This window comes from Salvelinus namaycush, chromosome 35, assembly GCF_016432855.1.
Source record: "Salvelinus namaycush isolate Seneca chromosome 35, SaNama_1.0, whole genome shotgun sequence".
Classification (NCBI taxonomy): domain Eukaryota; kingdom Metazoa; phylum Chordata; class Actinopteri; order Salmoniformes; family Salmonidae; genus Salvelinus; species Salvelinus namaycush.
Window position 1 is genome coordinate 26,748,361 of NC_052341.1, and position 21,902 is coordinate 26,770,262.

General features: G+C 44.1%; 1 protein-coding gene across 4 annotated transcripts; it reads right to left on the reverse strand.

Annotated features, from left to right (window-relative positions):
* Window positions 1–1,819: 1,819 nt before the first annotated feature.
* LOC120029553 (F-box only protein 11-like) lies at window positions 1,820–20,536 on the reverse strand. Of its 4 annotated transcripts, none has more exons than XM_038974820.1 (20): window positions 20,239–20,536; window positions 18,734–18,888; window positions 18,420–18,501; window positions 18,164–18,308; window positions 17,828–17,957; window positions 17,661–17,744; window positions 17,415–17,547; window positions 17,203–17,309; window positions 16,965–17,076; window positions 13,246–13,352; window positions 12,988–13,125; window positions 12,219–12,436; window positions 8,007–8,187; window positions 7,802–7,924; window positions 7,577–7,662; window positions 7,142–7,473; window positions 6,921–7,028; window positions 4,245–4,353; window positions 4,056–4,154; window positions 1,820–3,900 (listed from the first exon to the last, which is right to left on the reverse strand). In XM_038974820.1, exons 1-20 carry the CDS (start codon window positions 20,324–20,326, stop codon window positions 3,771–3,773), a joined length of 2,667 nt encoding a protein of 888 aa, XP_038830748.1. In that variant the 5' UTR covers window positions 20,327–20,536; the 3' UTR covers window positions 1,820–3,770. The 4 variants fall into 4 exon arrangements, with proteins under 4 accessions (XP_038830748.1, XP_038830747.1, XP_038830749.1 ...); XM_038974819.1 differs by having other exon boundaries at window positions 18,734–18,891; XM_038974821.1 differs by lacking the exon at window positions 17,661–17,744 and having other exon boundaries at window positions 18,734–18,891.
* Between the last annotated feature and the right edge of the window lie 1,366 nt (window positions 20,537–21,902).

A 21,902-nucleotide genomic window follows, 5' to 3' on the forward strand; every position in this document is an offset into this window, starting at 1 on the left:
ACCGGGGGCAAACGACCTGCCCTCCATGACACCTACAGCACCCGATGTCACAGGAAGGCCAAAAAGATAATCAAGGACAACAACCACCCGAGCCACTGCCATCATCCAGAAGGCGAGGTCAGTCCAGGTGCATCAGAGCTAGGACCGAGAAGCTGTACTTCAGTCGCTATCTCAAGGCCATCAGACTGCTAAACGGCAATCACTAACTCTGAGAGGCTGCTGCCTACATTGAGACCCAATCACTGGACACTTTGGCTAGTGATCCATTATTAATTTAAAACAATGCCACTTTAAATAATGTCACCGTATCTTACATTACTGTATTTTATACCATCTATTGCACCTTGTTTATGCTGCTCGGCCATATTCTCATTCACCCCTTTAGATGTGTATATTAGGTAGTTGTGAAATTGTTAGATATTATTGCACTGTAGGAACTAGAAGCGCAAGGATTTCACTAACCAAGTGTATGTGACCAATAACATTTGATTTTGATGTGTAATCTATGAGCAGAATTAGTTCTCAGTTGCTTTCAAACTAGAAATTGTTTTTCTGGAAGCTGTGGTGTGCCATTTTCCACCACATGGGCCAGCCCCTAGCGATTAGAGTTCCACCCATGATGATCAGCCTGCTAGCAAGATGCACCCACAGCAGAGCATTCTGAAAGTATTCAGACCCCTAGACTTTCCACATTTTGTTACATTACAGCCTTATTCTTAAATTGATTATTCCCCTCAATCTACACACAATACCCCATAATGACAATGAAAAAACCCCAGAAATATTACAAAAGTATTCAGACCCTTAACTCAGTACATTGTTGAAGAACCTTTGGCAGCAATTACAGCCTCAAGTCTTCTTGGGTATGACGCTACACGCTTGGCACCTGTATTTGGGGAGTTTCTCCCATTCCTCTCTGCAGATCTTCAAGCTGTCAGGTTGGATGGGGAGCTTCGCTGCACAGCTATTTTCATGTCGCTCCAGAGATGTATGATCGGGTTCAAATCCGGGCTCTGGCTGGGTCACTCGTCCCGAAGCCATTCTTGCGTTGTCTTGGCTGTGTGCTTAGGGTTGTTGTCCTGTTGGAAGGTGAACCTTTGCCCCAGTCTGAGCGCTCTGGAGCAGGCTTCTATCAAGGATTACTCCGTTCATCTTTCCCTCGATCCTGACTAGTCTCCCAGTCCCTGCCGCTGAAAAATATCCCCACAGCATGATTCTGCCACAATGCTTTACCGTAGGGATGGTGCCAGGTTAACTCCAGACTGTGACTCTTGGCATTCAGGCCAAAGAGTTCATTCTTGGTTTCGTCAGACAAGAGAATCTTGTTTCTCATGGTCAGAGTCCTTTAGGTGCCTCTTACTGAGTGGCATGTCTGGCCACTCTACCATAAAGGCCTGAGTGGTGGAGTGCTGCATAGGAGTACCTTCCATCTCCACAGAGGAGCTCTGTCAGTGACCATCAAGTTCTTGGTCACCTCCCTGACCAAGGCCCTTCTCCCCCGGTTGCTCAGTTTGGCTGGGCGGCCAGCTCTAGGAAGTCTTGGTGTTTCCAAACTTCTTCCGTTTAAGAATGATGAGGCCACTGTTCTTGGGGACCTTCAATGCTGCAGAAATGTTTTGGTACCCTTCCCCAGATCTGTGCCTCAACACAATCCTGTCTCGGAGCTCTACGGACAATTCCTTTGATCTTACGGCTTGGTTTTTGCTCTGACATGCACTGTCAACTGTGGGCCATTATAGACTATGCCTTTCCCCATGTCCAATGAAGTTATGGAAACAAGATTCACCGGAGCTCAATTTCAAGTCTCATCGCATCTGAATACTTATGTAAATAATGTGTTTATTTTTTATAAAATTTGCAATTAAGGCTAACGTCACAATGTGGAAAAAGTTTAGGGGTCTGAATATTTTATGAAAGCACCTGTCAGAACACAATTTCCAGGTACCACGGTTGTCTTAAGCGCAACTTTCAGAACTACTGGCTAAATGCAGAATCCTTTTCCAATTTCTGCCTAAAATGACATATGGGTATAAATGCATGAAGCAAGGATATGCATATTATTGATACCATTTGAAAGGAAACATTGAAGTTTGTGGAAATTAATGTAGGAGAGTATAACACATCTGGTAAAAGATCACACAAATGAAAAAAACATCCGTTTTCTTTTTTGTTCCATCTTTGAAATGCAAGAGAAAGGTCATATCTAGATAGGAGTCAAGGTGTAATTTAGCTTTTTGCCAGCAGTGTGTGCAAAGTCTCAGACTATTTTGTATCAAGTCTGCCAGGAGTTTGCCCAAATGTGCTAAATTGGTACTAGAGAACATAAAAATGCTATAGTAATAACTAAGTTTACACACATCCTGGATAATTAGCTTCCCCATAGAAAACACTGGCCGGGCGGGGAGACAGCTGGGATTCAAACTGTAGAACCCAGTTCCTACATTTCATCTCTAGGACCATCAGGATGACAAATCAGAGCGAGGTGTATGTATCACACAATAGCATGGTATTTTTTACACTGTAAATTGGACAGTGCAGTTAAAGTAACAAGAATATACACTTTCTGTCCATATGTTGGCTGTTAAGTCATTCTAGTCACATTAGCAACAACCGTAGAGGTTAATCAGACACACAATGCTGATCTAATAGTTTTATTTTCTTACAAATGACCAGTTTCCTTTATTTTTTTTTCTTTCTAGGAAATTAAAACCCTTTTTGAATTCATACTAGCATCTACATAATGGTTTTTAATACTTCACAATATATTAAGTCTAGATGTTATGGTACACATGCTTACAATCCAGGCTGCCTGAAGAGCCACAGTCACCACAATACACAGGGAGGGGAGCGGGTGGGAGGGGGACCGCAGAATAACTCATGTCCCGATACCTCATATCTGACCCTCTCCAGTGGCTGCATATGAACACAACCATACACATGCACCCACAAAACAATCCACAACAGCCAGCCATACCTACCTTGTTCCACCGGTCCTATATATCTATAACCTGGAGAGGGTCTTCATTAGTGTTAACCGCGATTCTCTTTCACAGAAAGAACTGATCCACTGGGACATGAAGAGCTACTGCAGCAAGCCTGGGGCTAACAAAAATAATAATTAACATAATATATAAAGACATTGAAATACAGTAAGATTTTTGCTTGAAAATACAAAACTACATGAGAAAGCATTAAAATAATATAAAAGCTGAAGTGCTCGGTCAAAGTCTCTCTCCCGTGAGCTGTACATGTATCAGCCATCCGCTGCTTAGCAACAGTTGCCACAAGGACTACAATGCCTTGGGACCAGAAGTGTCTTTCTCAGTGGGCGGGGCTAAATATAATCCTCTTCCTGTCTGGGGAGGAAGTTTGATTTCCAGGACCGCAGAGAGGTGAAGGGCCACAGGCAAAGGAAGTCTCTCATTGGCCACTCTCCAACAGAGCAGCCATATCCTGCTCACATACCTGTCCATTTGGTGTCCAAAGATGCAACGGTGAGAATCTCATGTGGCCGTTCAGAGTCAATTTCTCATCACAGTAGACCAGACAAATCCAGACCAGCCCCATAGCTCCCTCTAGAAGAGACCCCCCCCCCCCCCCCCCAGTGCAGCAGTGTCTGAGCTTCAGGGTTCCTCTATAACCGTCACAGCTGAGAACACCCTATTCTGCCTCCTTATGGCCACAGATCTGTGTTTGCGAGTGGTGTATGACGGAGTGTGGTATGTTTGTAGACTATAGGGTGTGTGTTTATGTAGTCTGTGTGTGTGTGTTCAGTTGTGCTGCAGCGTGTTGGACTCTATGGGCGGAGCGGAGTCGTAGAGTGTGTCTGTGTCATGTGTTGGTTCTCCAGCCAGCGTACAGGGGTTGGAAAGAGTTCCCGCTCCACAGTCACAGAAAAACCTACAGAGACGAGGGTTAACGTGGAATACAGGACAAAACAAGGAAAATATATAATTGAGTGGTCAGCCTGGTATTCTAGAAAGAATTCTATAGTCAAGACACAGTAATGACAAGCCACAAATAGGTCAGTATTAAATGGTTGGTGCGCTACTCACCTATCGTGCCGTATAAACTCCACGTCGTGTCCTTGGTGACACTTCTTGATGCAGTTCACACAGATGGCGTTCCTGTCTGTCGTATTGCAGGTGTGACACCTTGACACACATAGGTAAAAGAAAAATCAGCACTGGCGTAACCGCTGTGTAACTAACTAAAAGTCATGCATTGGCTAGTTGTGTGTGTACCTGTAGAAGTCGTGCATGGGGTAGGAGGTGTAGCTTGAGATCTTGTAGAGACACTGTCCTCTGCTCACAGCTTTCTCTATGGCATCCTGATTATTCAATATCTTATTATCTGGAAGAGAGGAAGAGACTGCTCTGACCAAGAACCTATTTTATATAGTCTAAGCAAGCCAGTCATTGCGCGTCTCTCGGCAACAATCTGAATGAATGTGTTGCGCAAGTTGTTTTCCTCAGTCAGCTGAATGTGCCACTGATTTAGTTCATAGAACTGTGGTTACGTAAGTAACCTTCGATATCCACTATTAGCAACTGGGCCAAACGTTGCGGTAATACGAATGTGGTTAAAGCTTTTCAACAGTTGGAGCTATTAGCGAATATGACCCCATTCCTGAAAGCCAAGACTCTCAAGAACACGTACGTGTCTTGTTTCCCTCTATGACACACACAATCAGTGTAGGACTCATTCGAAGGGAGAGTGATGAATCTGCACAGAACGACTGAGGGAATTAATTGATTAAAGCCTATACTTTTTTCCATTACCTGGTTTAACATATCTTGTGCCATAACTTTTAAGATAATGGAAATAAGGCCATATTCAAAAGATTCCTCAAATGTATTTTACACATTTGTTTCCGATACCCAAGTGTCCTACAATAGAGATTGAAATAGCTTAATGGTCCATGCATCTTAAATATCATGTGTGAATCCATTTGATATCATGTTTGAATTCGTGACCAACCCCCAACCCCCCTTCTCCAAAGGGTAGGATATTTAGGTTGTTTCAGTGGCTCCTTCAGGAATATTAGTGACTACCACTGGTCTATTTCAAGAACTGACAGACTGAAATACTATTAGCATTAGCCCAAGTGCTACATTACATTAGCCTAGCCTGTCAGCGGCGATAGCTAATGTCCAATAACGCAATACAGCAGTGTTTTTAGCCCTTAGAGTATGTGAGCGGATGGGAGCTGGAGTGGAGCGATCCCAATTTGACTGGAGTGCCAGCCTTCTTGCCCGCTCCAATAGCGCTCACTTCACGAGCTCAGGGCATACTCGGCCCAGCATGCATTTGTAGTCTACTTGTGTGCTGCTAATAGACCCTTGCTTTAGCTACTGTCATGGAGTTCGCTAAATATTTTCATAAAGAAACTGATAAAACACACAGGTGCTGAATCAAGGTGACTTATAAAGATGAGGACCAAGATCAAGGGAGGGAGTGTGGTGATGTGTCCACAACTAAAGAATCATAGTGGAATCTGAAAAGACAAATATTCCGAAAGCATGATGGTGTATTTACTACTTGCACTTGCTAAAAGAAAGGAACGAGGTAGGTAGATAACTAAGTGCGTCATTGTAGCAAAATATTTCTAAACTAAAAATCCGATCTCATAAACGTTTCGTTCATTTTTGTTGTATTATCTATACTAGCCCATAATTGATTCAAGGAGGTTTCCGTTTCGATCAGGACATTTTTTGTGTGTTACTTTTTACCCCATTTTTGTGGTATCCAATTGGTAGTTACAGTCTTGTCCAATCGCTGCAACTCCAGTACAGACTCGGGAGAGGCGAAGGTCGAGAGCCATGTGTTCTCAAAAAAACAAACCTGCCAAGCCGCACTGCTTCTTGACACACTGCTCACTTTAACCCGGAAGCCAGCCGCACAAATGTGTCGGAGGAAATACCATACACCTGGCAACAGTGTCAAAGTACATGCGCCCGGGCCCACCACAGGAGTCGCTAGAGCGCGATGGGTCAAGGACATCCAGGTTCGGCAAAACGATGCCCTAACCCGGACGGCGCTGGGTCAATTGTGCGCCGCCTCATGGGTGTCCCGGTCGCGGCCGGCTGCTACACAGCCCGGGATCGAACCCGGGTCTGTAGTGACACCTCAAGCAATGCAATGCTGTGCCACTCGGGAGGCCTGATCAGATAAACAACTCTGCCCAGCCTGTCAAGGATGGCCAAAAGGATGTTTAGCATCCCCAGTGGCTCTGCAAGTGTGGAGAGGATATTCTCTACTGCTGGCTGGCTCTCCAGGCACCATCGCTTCTTGACACATTGTGGCTTCTGGCTAATCTAGACAGACTGGCCAAACGCTTGTTTCTAAAAATAAATTCAAGGGCATTTTTCCTTTATTCTAAGTTAGTCACAGCCTATATGTCCAATGTATAGACTAAATGATTTAATACAACAAAACGTTTAAATGCTGAGCGCTTTGTTCCTACCAGCCTATTGTGTCGCACTCGCAAATTATTTACAATATATTAATTTGTAGGCTATTGCCTTGAAATAATATAGCCTAAATAATTCATTTTCGGCTTAGGCTCCCTGTCTGGCTCCTGACCTATTTCGAGTGTTTACTATGACATGTAGCCTATTTGAAATGATATGTGCCTCTTTCATTCACCTTTATGTTCATTCGGGTAGTCACAGAAATAAATGTGTGTTGGTTAAATTGTGATTTTAATGAATGGAGCGAATTTGGAGCGGCAGTTTTCTTTCCTGTGAGCGCGAAGCAGTATTCAGCTGGGCGTTTGGAAAGGACGTGGAGCGCCGGAGCGGTGTGCACGACAGTAGCTAAAGCAAGGAGCTAACATCCATGAGCGAAGAGCGGGATTTCCAATCGTTCCAACTCCACTCACATACTCTGACCCTTAGCGCTACAGTAGCACTAGCTACCTTTCATGGTGACGTTGACCCCCGAGGCGAGGAACAGGCCACCGAAACGGTTGTTGAAGATCTGGTTTCCCTCCAGAGTCGCCGTGGCATGGTTGGTTATCTCGATACCTGAGACAGGAAATGACATTATCAACACAGGTGGTGGATGAGTAGGTAACAGTATTGACCAGTCAGTACAGCATGGTGAAGTTAGTGTAAATGTGTACACATGGGCAGCTGACCTGCAGCAAAGCCGTCAAAGATACGGTTCTTGCGGAGCACCGGGTGGCTGTTGGTGCTGATCAGAACTCCTGCCTGGGCGTTCCTGAAGATATCGTTCTCCTCCAGAAGACCTCTCCCTCCGTTAAAGATACAGATGCCCCCGTCTCTCCCGTCGTGGATCTTGTTGCGTCGCAGCGTGGGGTTGCTGTCCGTCTTAATCCACACGCCCGCCATGGCGTTGTCGAAGATCTCATTGTCCTCGATAAAACCCAGACCCGAGTTGTAGACCAGAATGCCTCCGTTCTGTCCTCCCCAGATCTTGTTGCGTCGGATCTTGGGGTTGCTGCCAGTTCTATAAAACAACCAACAATATTAGTGAAGCCTTCATCGAACGTTAGTCAAACGTTATCATAACCACTGTGTGTTCTGCATTTGACTGAAGAGGCAGGACGTACCGTATCTGAACGCCAGAGTACATGTGATTGTAGATGTCGTTGTCTTCCAACACCCCATGACCGTTGTCATAGAAATACACCCCTACCTGAGGGAGAAAGAGGGTTAAATCTGACTTTTTACAGAATATATCATCTAGACACAATGAGACAGGCCTCCAATTCTCACAGAAACACCGTTTTTTAAAATTTAAACAACGGTAACAGATAATGTGGAGTGTGTTTTACCTGTTTGCCGCTGTGGATGCGGTTCCTGCGGAGGACAGGTGTGCTGCCGGTGGTCACCCAGACGCCTGCCAGTGTGTTGCTGTACACCTCGTTCTCCTCTATCACACCCTGGCCCTTCTCATGCTGCAAACACACACACACAATTAGATTGTTTAAATCAACATCTATAGGACTGAAAAAATCTAAACAGTATGTGTGTCTTTACCACGTAGATGCCGCCATGCTGTCCGTCGTGGATCTTGTTGTGGCGTACAATTGGGCAGCTATTGGTTCTGATCTGGATTCCCGCCAGAGCGTTGCCATGGATATCATTCCCCTCGATCAGGCCACGCCCATCGCCAAATATGTACACGCCCCCTTGGTTACCGTTAAAGATTGCATTGCCCCTGGAGAATAACAGAATGGAACGTCAACAAACAGCCCATAATACAGAGAGAGGTTATTGCAGGGGTCTCCAACAGGTCGATCGTAAACTACCAGTAGCTTGCAGGCCACCTACGAGTACCTCGCCAAAAATTGCATGTACTTTCTGAATTATAAGTGTTCGACTGCAAACTGTCAAACAAATCTTACAAGTACTAGACACTGCAAGCTCCCAGCTACTATCTAATCAACGCAACATTGACATTATCCCACCCCTGGTTAGCCACTTTTGTATTAAAAAGCTAAACCTAACAACTGCCAATTAATTGCCAGTCTGTGTGGTGTGCACATTGCTCTATCACTCCGTGTGTAGCCAGTTGATGACAAATACTATCCCCAAAACCCTCTCAATTAAAATGTTAACTGCAAAGTAGACCTACCTGGCAGAAGTAAACTCAGCAAAAAAAGAAACGTCCATTCTTCAGGACCCTGTCTTTCAAAGATCATTCGTAAAAATCCAAATAACTTCTGATATTAATTGTAAAGGGTTTAAACACTGTTTCCCATGCTTGTTCAATGAACCATAAACAATTCATGAACATGGACCTGTGGAACGGTCGTTAAGACACTAACAGCTTACAGACGGTAGGCAATTAAGGTCACAGTTATGAATATTTAGAACACTAAAGAGGCCTTTCTACTGACTCTGAAAAACACAAAAAGAAAGATGCCCAGGGTCCCTGCTCATCTGCGTGAACGTGCCTTAGGCATGCTGCAAGGAGGTATGAGGACTGCAGATGTGGCCAGGGCAATAAATTGCAACGACAGTACTGTGAGACGCCTAAGACAGCGCTACAGGGAGACAGGAAGGACAGCTGATCGTCCTCGCAGTGGCAGACCACGTGTAACACCTGCACAGGATTGGTACATCCGAACATCACATTTGCGGGACAGGTAGAGGATGGCAACAACAACTGCCCGAGTTACACCAGGAACGCACAATCCCTCCATCAGTGCTCATATTGTCCGCAATAGGCTGAGAGAGGCTGGACTGAGGGCTTGTAGGCCTGTTGTAAGGCAGGTCCTCACCAGCCATCACCATCAACAACGTCGCCTATGGGCACAAACCCACCGTCGATGGACCAGACAGGACTGGCAAAAAGTGCTCTTCACTGACGAGTCGCGGTTTTGTCTCACCAGGGGTGATGGTCGGATTCCCGTTTATCGTCGAAGGAATGAGCGTTACACCGAGGCCTGTACTCTGGAGCGGGATCGATTTGTAGGTGGAGGGTCCGTCATGGTCTGGGGTGGTGTGTCACAGCATCATCGGACTGAGCTTGTTGTCATTGCAGGCAATCTCAACGCTGTGCGTTACAGGGAAGACATCCTCCCCCCTCATGTGGTACCCTTCCTGCAGGCTCATCCTGACATTACCCTCCAGCATGACAATGCCACCAGCCATACTGCTCGTTCTGTGAATGATTTCCTGCAAGACAGGAATGTCAGTGTTCTGCCATGGCCAGCGAAGAGCCCGGATCTCAATCCCATTGAGCACGTCTGGGACCTGTTGGATCGGAGGGTGAGGGCTAGGGAACTGTCCGGGAACTTGCAGGTGCCTTGGTGGAAGAGTAGGGTAACATCTCATAGCAAGAACTGTCAAATCTGGCACAGTCCATGAGGAGGAGATGCACTGCAGAACTTAACTTCTTATGCAGTATTGAGTAGCTTGGATGAAAGGTGCACAGAGGTGCCCATAGTAAACTGCCTGCTCCTCAGTCCCAGTTGCTAATATATGCATATTATTATTCATATTAGATAGAAAACACTCTGAAGTTTCTAAAACTGTTTGAATTATGTCTGTGAGTATAACAGAACTCATATGGCAGGCAAAAACCTGAGAAGTTCCACTTCCTGTTTGAATTCTTTCTGAAGAGGCAGATTTTCAACCAAGCTCTCATTGAAATTACAGCGAGATATTGATGAGTTTTCACTTCCTATGGCTTCCACTAGATGTCAACATTCAATAGAACTTTGTCTGATGACTAATGTGAAGGGGGGCCGAAGGAGACAGGAATGAGTAATCACTGCCACGAGCTGACCATGCTTTCACATGCGCATTCACATGAGGAGGACCTCCGTTCCACCGCTCATCTGAAGTCAATCTAATTCTCCGGTTGGAACGTTATTCAAGATGTTAACAACATTCTAAAGATTGATTCAGTACATCGTTTGACTGTTTCTACTGACTGTTATGGAACTTTTGGACATTTCGTCACGTTATAGTGGACGCGCTTTGTGACTTTTGAATTGTTTACCAAACGCGCTAACCAAAGTAGCTAATTGGACATAAATAACGGACATTATCGAACAAATCAAGCATTTATTGTGGACCTGGGATTCCTAGGACTGCATTCTGATGAAGTTCATCAAAGGTAAGGAAACATTTATCATGTATTTTCTGGTTTCTGTTGACCCCAACATGGCGGCTAATTTGGCTATTGTTCTGAGCTCCGTCTCAGATTATTGCATGATTTGCTTTTTCCGTGAACCGGTTGCATTAAGGAGAGGTATATCTATAATTCCACGTGTATAACTTGTATTATCATCTACATTTATGATGAGTATTTCTGTTGAAACGATGTGGCTATGCAAAATCACTTGATGTTTTTGGAACTAGTGAATGTAACGCGCCAATGTAAACTCAGATTTTTTGTTATAAATATGAACTTTATCAAACATGCATGTATTGTGTAACATGAAGTCCTATGAGTGTCATCTGATGAAGATAATCAAAGGTTAGTGATTATTTTTATCTCTATTTCTGCTTTTTCTGACTGCTATCTTTCGCTGGAAAAATGGCTGTGCTTATTGTGGTTTTGTGGTGACCTAACATAATCGTTTGTAGTGCTTTCGCTGAAAAGCATATTTGAAATCGGACACTTTGGTGGGATTAACAACAAGATGACCTATAAAATGATATAAAACATGTATGTTTGAGGAATTTTAATTATGAGATTTCTGTTGTTTGAATTTGGCACCCTGCACTTTCACTGGCTGTTGTCATATCGATCCCGGTAGCGGGATGCAGCCACAAGAAGTTAATGCAGCTGGTGGCCACACCAGATACTGACTGTTACTTTAAACTCCCCCTTCGTTCAGGGACACATTCCATACCTGTTAGTCACATGTCTGTGGAACTTGTTCAGTTTATGTCTCAGTTGTTGAATCTTGTTATATTCATACATGTTAAGTTTGCTGAAAATAAACGCAGTTGACAGTGAGAGGACGCTTCTTTTTTGTTGTTGCTGAGTTTATATAATCTGTGTATATTATTTGCTAACTTTGCATACAATCAGGGGCAGCAGTACAGAACCTTCACAGATGGTACATTCCTCACTCGCTAGATGCACAATTAATAAGGGACAGATGTGGAATTAAAGGGGAATTACACTCAAATCTATTTGATATTTATGGGGGTCTGGAAAAAAATGTAAGTCTTCTGATGTGATTTAATCATTGACATGAACTCAGAACATAACATTTTGTTCTTTCTTTATGAACAATTATAATTTTGAGAGTAAAAAAAACTAATCTAAAAACAGGTCAAATAAAACAGGAAACATATTTTCGGAAAATATACAACAGAATTGGGGTTTTATAGGGCCCCCTTAGAGTTGTTTATAAACCATTATTTTACCATGTATACTGACAGAAAACATAATGCAATACTTTCTCTTGTACACTAAGGACCTGGGGAGGAGTTGCAGGGGAGAGGAGAAGAATGTGCCTATTTGAAAGCAATACAAAAAATTAGGACCAGGGATGTTCTCTTGATAAGTGGGTGAATTTGACAATTTTTGCTAAGCATTTGAAATGTAATAAACTTTTGGGTATCAGTGAGAATGTATGGAGTAAAAAGTACATTATTTTGTTTAGGAATGTAGAGAAAAATAAAGTTGTCAAAAATATAAATAGTAAAGTACCCCCCAAAAACTACTTCAGTACTTTAAAGGATTTTTACTTAAGTATTCTACACCACTGATTGTGTGCGTACCGTATCGTAGGGTCACTGTTGGAGGTGATCCAGACTCCGGCGAAGTTGTTGGCGTAGATCTTGTTTTCTATGAACTGTCCCCGTCCTTTCTCATGCACATAGATGCCCCCTGTTTGGCCATGGTGGATCTCACAGCGAACCACTGTAGGGTTAGCATACGCCTTCACTTCAAAGCCTGCTATACGATTCCGGTGGATGTTACAACTCTCAAAATAACCCTGGGGGAGAAGGAGAGAGAGAGTGATACTATCATCATTGTCATGTACAGCACAACTGTAAAGACCTCCAAAATGATGGGTGTGAGGTAAAGGCTGTCACTAGCTTCCACAGTTACAAAGTCATAAACCATGCATTTTTCTGAAATGCATCTTCAAATTGTATTTTAAACCTAACCTTAACCACACAGCTAACCTTACGCCTAACCTTAAAGGAAAACGCCACCCAAAAACTATATTTTGCCCTTTGTTTCATTAGTCCATTTTTGATATAGTCCCAAAATGTTTTGCATGTCAGCAATCAAGTTTAAGACATGTTACTTTCAAAATACAGAAATATTGCCCATATGATGCATTTTGCATCATAATGCTGTGTTTTGCAATTGACTAATGAAACAAATACCAAGTGTTTTTGGGTGGATTTTTCCTTTAAGATCAAAAAGCCAATTTTTGCTTTCATACAATTTTACGATATAGCCAATTTTGACCGTGGCTGTGGAAACTAGTGGAAATCAGTTGTAAGAGGTTTGACGTTAAAGGTCAAAGTGAGATACCATTCCATGGTCGAAGGTGAAGACTCCTACATCTCGGCCGTGGTGGATGTGGTTTCGTCTGATGATGGGGTTGCCGTGGTTTTTTACCCAGATTCCCGCCAATGCATTATTACTGATCTCATTATCCTCATAGATACCCTGTAATACATTATCACATCATTATTGTCATAGATACCATGCAGGAATACACAGTCAGAGAGGGTGTTTAAGTGTGGTTAGTGATGTGTGTGCATGGTCGGTGATGAAGTGTGCATTTACCTGTGCATGGTCGGTGATGTAAAGTCCAACGTTCTCACAGTCGCTGATGTTGCAGTGTTTGATGCTAGGACACGCCCCCTGGCCGCTCACACAGACAGCCGAGCCAACTAGAATAGGGACAAACTACATTACCCAACATGCCCCACTGGAGACAACCTACATCAGGGATCATCAACTAGATTCAGCCACAGGCCTAATTCTTCTTGAGCAGCTGGTCAGGAGGACAGAAAATAATTACAAATAAATTTGTAGACTGCAAATTGCTCACAATAAGCCCAAACAGATATATTTGACTAAAACATAAATTTCAAACCTCGATTACATTTATATACAATCCCATATCTCACTATTAAGCGTGGGAATATTTTAGAACGGATACCAAAAATTAAAATCACTTGGAGCTGATTTGGTTGTGTGTTAATAAGTCTTATGTCCAGAAAAGTGTTTATTTATTTTTTATTGTTGATATACACACTACCGGTCAAAAGTTTTAGAACACCTACTCATTCAAGGCTTTTTCTTTATTTTTACCAATTTCTACATTGAATAATCATATTGAAGACATCAGAACAATGAAATAACACATATGGAATCAAGTAGTAACCAAAAAAGTGTTTAACAAATCAAAATAGATTTTATATTGAGATTCTTCAAAGTAGCCACCTTGATGACAGCTTTGCACACTCTTGGCATTCTCTCAACCAGCTTCACCTGGTATGCTTTTCCAACAGTCTTGAAGGAGTTCCCACATACAGTTGAAGTCAGAAGTTTACATACACCTTAGCCAAATACATTTAAGCTAAATTTCACAGTTCCTGACATTTAATCTTAGTAAAAATTCCCTGTCTTAGGTCAGTTAGGATCACCACTTTATTTTAAGAATGGGAAAAGTCAGAATAATAGTAGAGAGAATGATATATTTTAGCTTTCATTTCTTTCATCACATTCCCAGTGGGTCAGAAGTTTACATACACTCAATTAGTATTTGGTAGCATTGCCTTTAAATTGTTTAACTTGGGTCAAACGTTTCAGGTAGCCTTCCACAAGCTTCCCACAATAAGTTGGGTGAATTTTGGCCCATTTCTCCTGACAGAGTTGGTGTAACTGAGTCAGGTTTGTAGGCCTCCTTGCTCGCACACGCTTTTTCAGTTCTGCCCACAAAATTTCTATGGGATTGAGGTCAGGGCGTTGTGATGGCCTCTCCTATACCTTGACATAGTTCTCCTTAAGCCATTTTGCCACAACTTTGGAAATATGCTTGGGGTTATTGTCCATTTGGAAGACCCATTTGCGACCAAGCTTTAACTTCCTGACTGATGTCTTGATGTTGCTTCAATATATCCACATCATTTTCCGTGCTCATGATGCCATCTATTTTGTGGAGTGCACCAGTCCCTCTTGCAGCAAAGCACCCCCACAACATGATGCTGCCACCCCTGTGCTTCACGGTTGGGATGGTGTTCTTCGCCTTGCAAGCTTCCCCCTTTTCCCTCCAAACATAACGATGGTCATTCTGGCCAAACAGTTCTATTATTGTTTCATCAGACCAGAGGACATTTCTCCAAAAAGTACGATCTTTGTCCCCAAGTGCAGTTGCAAACCGTAGTCTGGCTTTTTTATGGCGGTTTTGGAGCAGTGGCTTCTTCCTTGCTGAGCGACCTTTCAGGTTATGTCGATATAGGACTCATTTTACTGTGGATATAGATACTTTTGTACCCGGTTCCTCCAGCATCTTCACAAGGTCCTTTGCTGTTGTTCTGGGATTGATTTGCACTTATCTCACCAAAGTACGTTCATCTCTAGGAGACAGAACGCGTCTCCTTCCTGAGCGGTATGACGGCTGCGTGGTCCCATTTATACTTGCGTACTATTGTTTATACAGATGAACGTGGTACCTTCAGGCGTGAGGAAATTGCTCCCAAGGATGAACCAGACTTGTGGAGGTCTAGCCTGAGGAGGCTTTTCCCTGAGGTCTTGGCTGATTTCTTTTGATTTTTCCATGATGTCAAGCAAAGAGGCACTGAGTTTGAATGTAGGCCTTAAAATACATCCACAGGTACACCTCCAATTGACTAAAATGATGTCAATTAGCCTATCAGAAGCTTCTAAAGCCATGACATCATTTCTGGAATTTTCCAAGCTGTTTAAAGGCACAGTCAAATTAGTGTATGTAAACTTCTGACCCACTGGAATTGTGATAGTGAATTATAAGTGAAATAATCTGTCTGTAAACAATTGTTGGAAAAATTACTTGTGTCACGCACAAAGTAGATGTCCTAACCAACTTGCCAAAACCATAGTTAACAAGAAATTTGTGGTGGTTGAAAAACGAGTTTTAATGACTCCAACCTGAGTCTATGTAAACTTCCGACTTCAACTGTATGCTGAGCACTTGTTGGCTGCTTTTCCTTCACTCTGTGGTCTGACTCATCCCAAACCATCTCAATTTGGTTGAGGTCGGGGGGTTGTGGAGGCCAGGTCATCTGATGCAGCATTCCATCTCTCCCCTTCTTGGTCAAATAGCCTTTACACAGCCTGGAGTTGTGTTGGCTCGTTGTCCTGTTGAAAAACAAAGGATAGTCCCACTAAACGCAAACCAGATGGGATGGCTGCAGAATGCTGTGGTAGCCATACTGGTTAAGTGTGCCTTCTAAATAAATCACCGACAGTGTCACCAGCAAAGCACCCCCACACCACCTCCTCCATGCTTTACGGTGGGAAGCACAAATGCGGAGATCATCCGTTCACCCACACCGCGTCTCACAAAGACACGGCAGTTGGAACCAAAAACCTCCAATTTGAACTCCAAACCAAAGGACAAATGTCCATTGCTTGTGTTTCTTGGCCCAAGCAAGTCTCTTCTTACTGGTGTCCTTTAGTAGGGATTTCTTTGCAGCAATTCAACCACAAAGGCCTGATTCACAGTCTCCTCTGAACAGTTGATGTTGACATGTGTCTGTTTCTTGAACTCTGTGAAGCATTTATTTGTGCCGCAATTTCTGAGGCTGGTAACTTTAATGAACCTCTCCTCTGCAGCAGAGGTAACTCTGGGTCTTCCATTCCTGTAGCGGTCCTCATGAGAGCCAGTTTCATCATAGAGCTTGATGGTTTTTGCGAGTGCACTTGAAGAAACTTTCAAAGTTCTTGAAATGTTCCATATTGACTGACCTTCATGTCTTACAAGTAATGATGGACTGTTGTTTCTCTTTGCTTATTTGAGCTGTTCCCGCTATAATATGGACTTGGGTCTTTTACCAAATACAGCTATCTTCTGTATACCACCCCTACCTTGTCACAACACAACTGATTGGCTCAAACGCATTAAGAAAAAACTAAATTCCACAAATTAACTTAACTAGGCACACCTGTCAATTGAAATGCATTCCAGGTGACTACCCCATGAAGCTGGTTGAGAGAATGCCAAGACTGTGCAAAGCTGTCATCAACGCAAAGGGTGGCTATTTGAAGAATCTCAAATATAAAATATATTTTGATTTGTTTAACACTTTTTTGGTTACTACATGATTCCATGTGTTATTTCATAGTTGACGTCTTCACTATTATTCCACAATGCAGAATTAATAAAGACAAAACCCTTGAATGAGTAGGTGTTCTAAAACTTTTGACCGGTAGTGTATAAATAAATAAAAAGGGAACCCTGAACTACATTATTCACAGGAGAAACAAACACGCCCAACTGCAGACTGTGTTTGCATTACCTGTGCAGGTAGATCTGATGATACAGTGGTCTATGTTGGGAGAACAGTTGACAGTGATCTCCAGACAGTGGTGGGCATTGTGGTGCTGAGCCGACTTATCATCTGGGTTAAACTGAATAGGAAACACAGGAGGTTAGAGGGGAGGTGTGTGTGTGTGTGTGTGTGTGTGTGTAATGGGGTCTACACAATAGTGCGTGTGCGTTAGTGTGTGAGAGCTGGGTCTGTGTTTGCAGCGTACCCTGATAGTTATGTATCCCACGTAGGCGTCCTCTGATCCTTCCATGAAGACAAACGTTGAGTCTCTGGTGTTCTCAATCACCACCTTATCAGACACCTTACCCGGAGCTACATACACACAAAAAGAAAGTCTGTTTCTACCATAAGTAGTAGAGCATACATACACAGACTAGAAAGAGCAAGACACATGCACAGACAGACCACACACAGTACCTGCTCCGATCATGGTGATGGGGGACTCGATGTAGATCCACTCGTCAGTGTAGATCCCAGAGTGCACGAAGATCAGCCCTTCAAAATGAGCCTCCTGCACCCCTCCTAATGCATCCTCTATTGTGTCATAGTACTGGAAACACAGAAACACGGTTACGTAAAATCAAGCAAAATTGGAGCTGACGGGCAGCCATATTGAAAATGTATTTTCAATGGACCATGAGTGTGTGTGCGCACGTGTCTTACCAGCATATTCTCCCTGCCTTTGTACCTCCCAGGGTTGCTGTAGAAATGTTCAGCAAAGCCTGGCTTCACATGGGCTCCTTTATACTGCAATTTTTTTTTTTTTTTTTTTAAACAATGTTAAAATAGCATGAACACAACGCTTATCTAACTACACACACTTTACCCACCAGTTGTTGGAAGCTGTCCTTCCAGGGGTTGGGGTGGTCGTGTTCCTCAGGGCTGACCTGGTAGAACTTTCCTGGCTCAGGGTGCATCATGGGACGTGTGTACTCAAACACCTCCATGTACAGACGCTTCCTGGACACACAGAGAGAGGGCAAATGTCAACCCCCCGGGCGTAAAAGGTTTTGCATGAAGTAACAGTATGGACCAGTAGTGGTCGATAGTGACCAGATTTCTTCTGGTGACATGTCAGTTAACTATAACGGGCCAGAAAATATAGGTTAGGTTATGCATGTTTGTGTTCCTTCAGTATATGATCACAGAAGTGTGTCTGTGTGTACCAGAGTATAGGGTCGTTGGCTAGCTGGCTGAAGCGTTTGCAGACGCAGGCAGTTTGACAGAGGTCCTGCTCCAGGAGGTATGTGAAGATCTTCAGAACCACCTCATCTGGAAGCTTCTGCTGCAGGTACTGCTCTGCTGGAGCCGCTACACACATGGAGTTTCACTTAGCATTAATAGATGATGCATAACAGATGTAGAAAGAGCCATGCAGACACGTCACATCCGTGACTTGTACACCTAGACACACATTGTTACCTGGCGGGTCGTGGCTTTTGCCGGAGACTCTGGCCCGTTTGGCTCGGTGGCCAAAGGGTTCTGTTGTTGAGGTGGATGCTCCCTGTGTCAGAATAACACACATCAGCAACACACACTGCTACCTCCCCCAGTGACATGACTGAGACACACACTTAAACATTCTGTCTCACTCAACTACACTGTCTACCTTTCTCCTGAAATATACACTGGTGCTAGTGGGAGTTTACACCACGTTTCAAAAACCAGTCCTTTCCTTTTAAACCAATTAAGGAAAGTGAACAAGCACAGAAAGGTGCTCTCTCTCTCTCTCTGACCTCCATAGCAGTCTTGCTGGGACAGGCCACTGCAGTACTGGAGGCTGTTCTCTTGGGCAATAGAGACTTGCGTCTGAGCTGGTAGGGGCTGTTCCCAGCTGCAGGCCCGGACTCCTCCACAGCCGCCTCCGCTGCTGCAGCTGGAGCCTCCTCATCTGCTGGACACACAGAGGACGCAGTCAGAACACAGTCTGACAGACACAGCACAAAGAAACGTCTTCTCTTTCAGCACAGTTCAACTGACTGGCAGCATCCTCTCTCAGCAGTTCGACAAACACCGTCAGGCAGATGACATTTAAACACCATCCACCCACACATATATCTACTGTACTGCAGTTGGTAGGGGAGTACAGACTGATTACAAAACACAGGTTAATAATGACAGCTGATCACTGGCATTCTAGTTCGCCTTTTTTCAAAACGCTTTCAGGACATTCACAGACTGGGTGTCATAGTTGTGTTTGATTGACTGCATATAATGACAGGGACTGGCTGTTGTATTGCAGGACTGTGTGTGTGGCTGACAGACAAAGGTTGGTGATTGACAGCCACAGATGTGTCCCTGCCGCCCGACAGAGCTATACAATACCCTTCCCTTCTCTAGCTGGACACCGGGCTCTGCCCCGTCACACTGATACTAAACGTCACAGCCCCGAACAGTTGACCTGCCGGTAACCTGGCCGCAGAATTTTACCGCGGGCAACCAGAGTCAAAACGCAACTAACGTTAGTTACGTAGCTAACTAGCTCGTAAATCCGTCGTGTAAACAAACATACAGCTAGCCAGCGAACGTTAGCAATCAGTCAGACACAATTTTTTAGCTGGCTTAACTAGTAGTTCGCTAACTAGCTAGTTAGGTAAATTAAATAACTAACGGTAGCCGATGAATGTGATCCACGCAGTTATCTACCGTTAGCTGCCGACTGCTTAACGTTAGCAAGAAAATGAACCTGTCTAAATTGCAGATGATATATTCATATCAGTTGGCTAGTAAGGTTAACTAACTTAGTTGCTGGAGGATGGCAACTGGCTAGCACACCCCAAAATGGCAGTCCAAAAACGCAACGCAGATTAATTTCGTCCGAAGCGTTACAGCTAATAGCTAACCTTAGTGAGCTAGTAACGTTACTGCCAACACCATGATGACACGTCCTGGCAAAGTCAGAACAAATATATATAAATGTGGTCACTGTGGGTCCGCCATGGTCGTCGTTATGGTTGCGTAGTGTGGGCTAGTTCTTTGGCTAGTCACCTTACTAGCTGACTAGTTAACGAGGTAACGTTAGCTACACAGGCAAAGCACTCACTAACGTCGTTACCCCTAGCCCCACTGGTAGCCACAGACACTCAAGCCAAACAAAGCGCGGCCTGGCCTGGGCCAAAAAGCTACAAGCTTCGGCTTTTCCTAAATAACACTCAGACAGCTGAGGTTGGGGTCACAGTGGAACCTTGCCGCCCTGACACGACTACAGTCCCTACAGTACTCTGACCGTGGTCCCTCTCACCTCGGTCGCCCTCGTTCTGGTCGGGCTGCACCGGGCGCGGCCTTGAGACTCGCCTGGGTCTCCGGTTGGTGGCTCTGACGGAGTTCATTTGGGGAGTCGGTTGTTAAAATACAAAACGCTTTCCTCGACCGTCCACTTTGCGCTTTAACACCAGGCCTCGACTACAACCCCGTGCGCCGGTCTCTCTCAAACCACCCACCGCGCTAGCTATCTACCCGAGGTGTAGTTTATGTTTTTCGGACTGCTCCGTCCTGCACAGCTCTCTACCAGCTCTGTCTCTATATCAAGCAGGAGGAGCCATTAACTCACACAGGGACAGTCAGAGGATGTCTGCCACTAGTCCTGAGCTTACAGCGACCTCCTGTGGCCAATAATAGACAGGTCCTCTTGAGTATGGGTTCTCAAAGTGGGGTCCGAGGTATTTCATGTTTATAATTTCTCTTCATTATTTGTCTTCATATGACAAGGATTAAAAAGGATTTGCCAGTAAATTGTCAATTTGATTCATGATGATGACTGCTAGCTAAGATTTTGAAAGTATGATGTTGACACGACAGAGTCCAATCAAAGCTACTGTAGATAAGCCTCCCAGTGGTCTAAGGCACTGCATCGCAGTGCAAGCTGTGCCACTAGAGATTCTGGGTTTGAGTCCAGGCTTTGTCGCGACCGGGAGACCCATGGAGGCGGTGCACAATTGGCCCAGCGTCGTCTAGGTTAAGGAGGGTTTGGCCGGCAGGGATATCCTTGTTTTATCACTAGCGACTCCTGTGGCGGGCCGGGTGCAGTGCACGCTGACATGGTGGCCAGGTGTACTGTGTTTCCTCTGACACATTGGTGCGGCTGGCTTCCGGGTTGGATGGGCATTGTGTCAAGAAGCAGTGCGCCTTGGTTGGGTTGTGTTTCGGAGGACGCATGGCTCTCGACCTTCGCCTCTCCCGAGTCCGTACGGGAGTTGCAACGATGAGACAAGCTTGTAACTACTACCAATTGGATACCACGAAATTGGGGGTGAAAAAAAAATATATATATATAAAAAAAATGATATAATGTGTTTTGACGTCATTTTATCTGTGGCCAATGACCTGGAGCCTTCTTGGATGGGCACTTCTAATGTAACTCTATGGCTTGAATTTTTGAGTTCCACCCTTAGATTTGGCAGTGATATAGTGTCCACATGAGTGACAGAACACTAAGCCAATCACAGCGCAACTAGAGAACATTACCAACCCGTACACACATATTTTCTGCTGTCTGCCCCACCATCAACTGAAAGCACTGAGCTAGGCTGAAACACCTGCATTTTGGAGCTGCCTTACTCAAGAAAGCAAAAAAGAGACAATGTTTGTATGGACACTTTACTAACGCAATTATTATTATTTTTTTTTACATTTGCAAACCGATATGTGACATGTATTAATGCAAAAATAACATGCAAAACAGGCAAGCATTCTATAGGTTTTATTTCTCAACTCTCAATATTCAGCTCAATAGCAACTATTTTACAACCAAGATATTTGATAAGGCTTTGAGATATAGATTGACACATGCGCTAAATGCACACTGGCCATTGCGAGGGCATAGGCCTATAGGTCTAATGGGTAGTAGCCTACAACTGCAACGTTTTTTTTAGGACATTACATTTACTGTTGGATGAATACACGGCT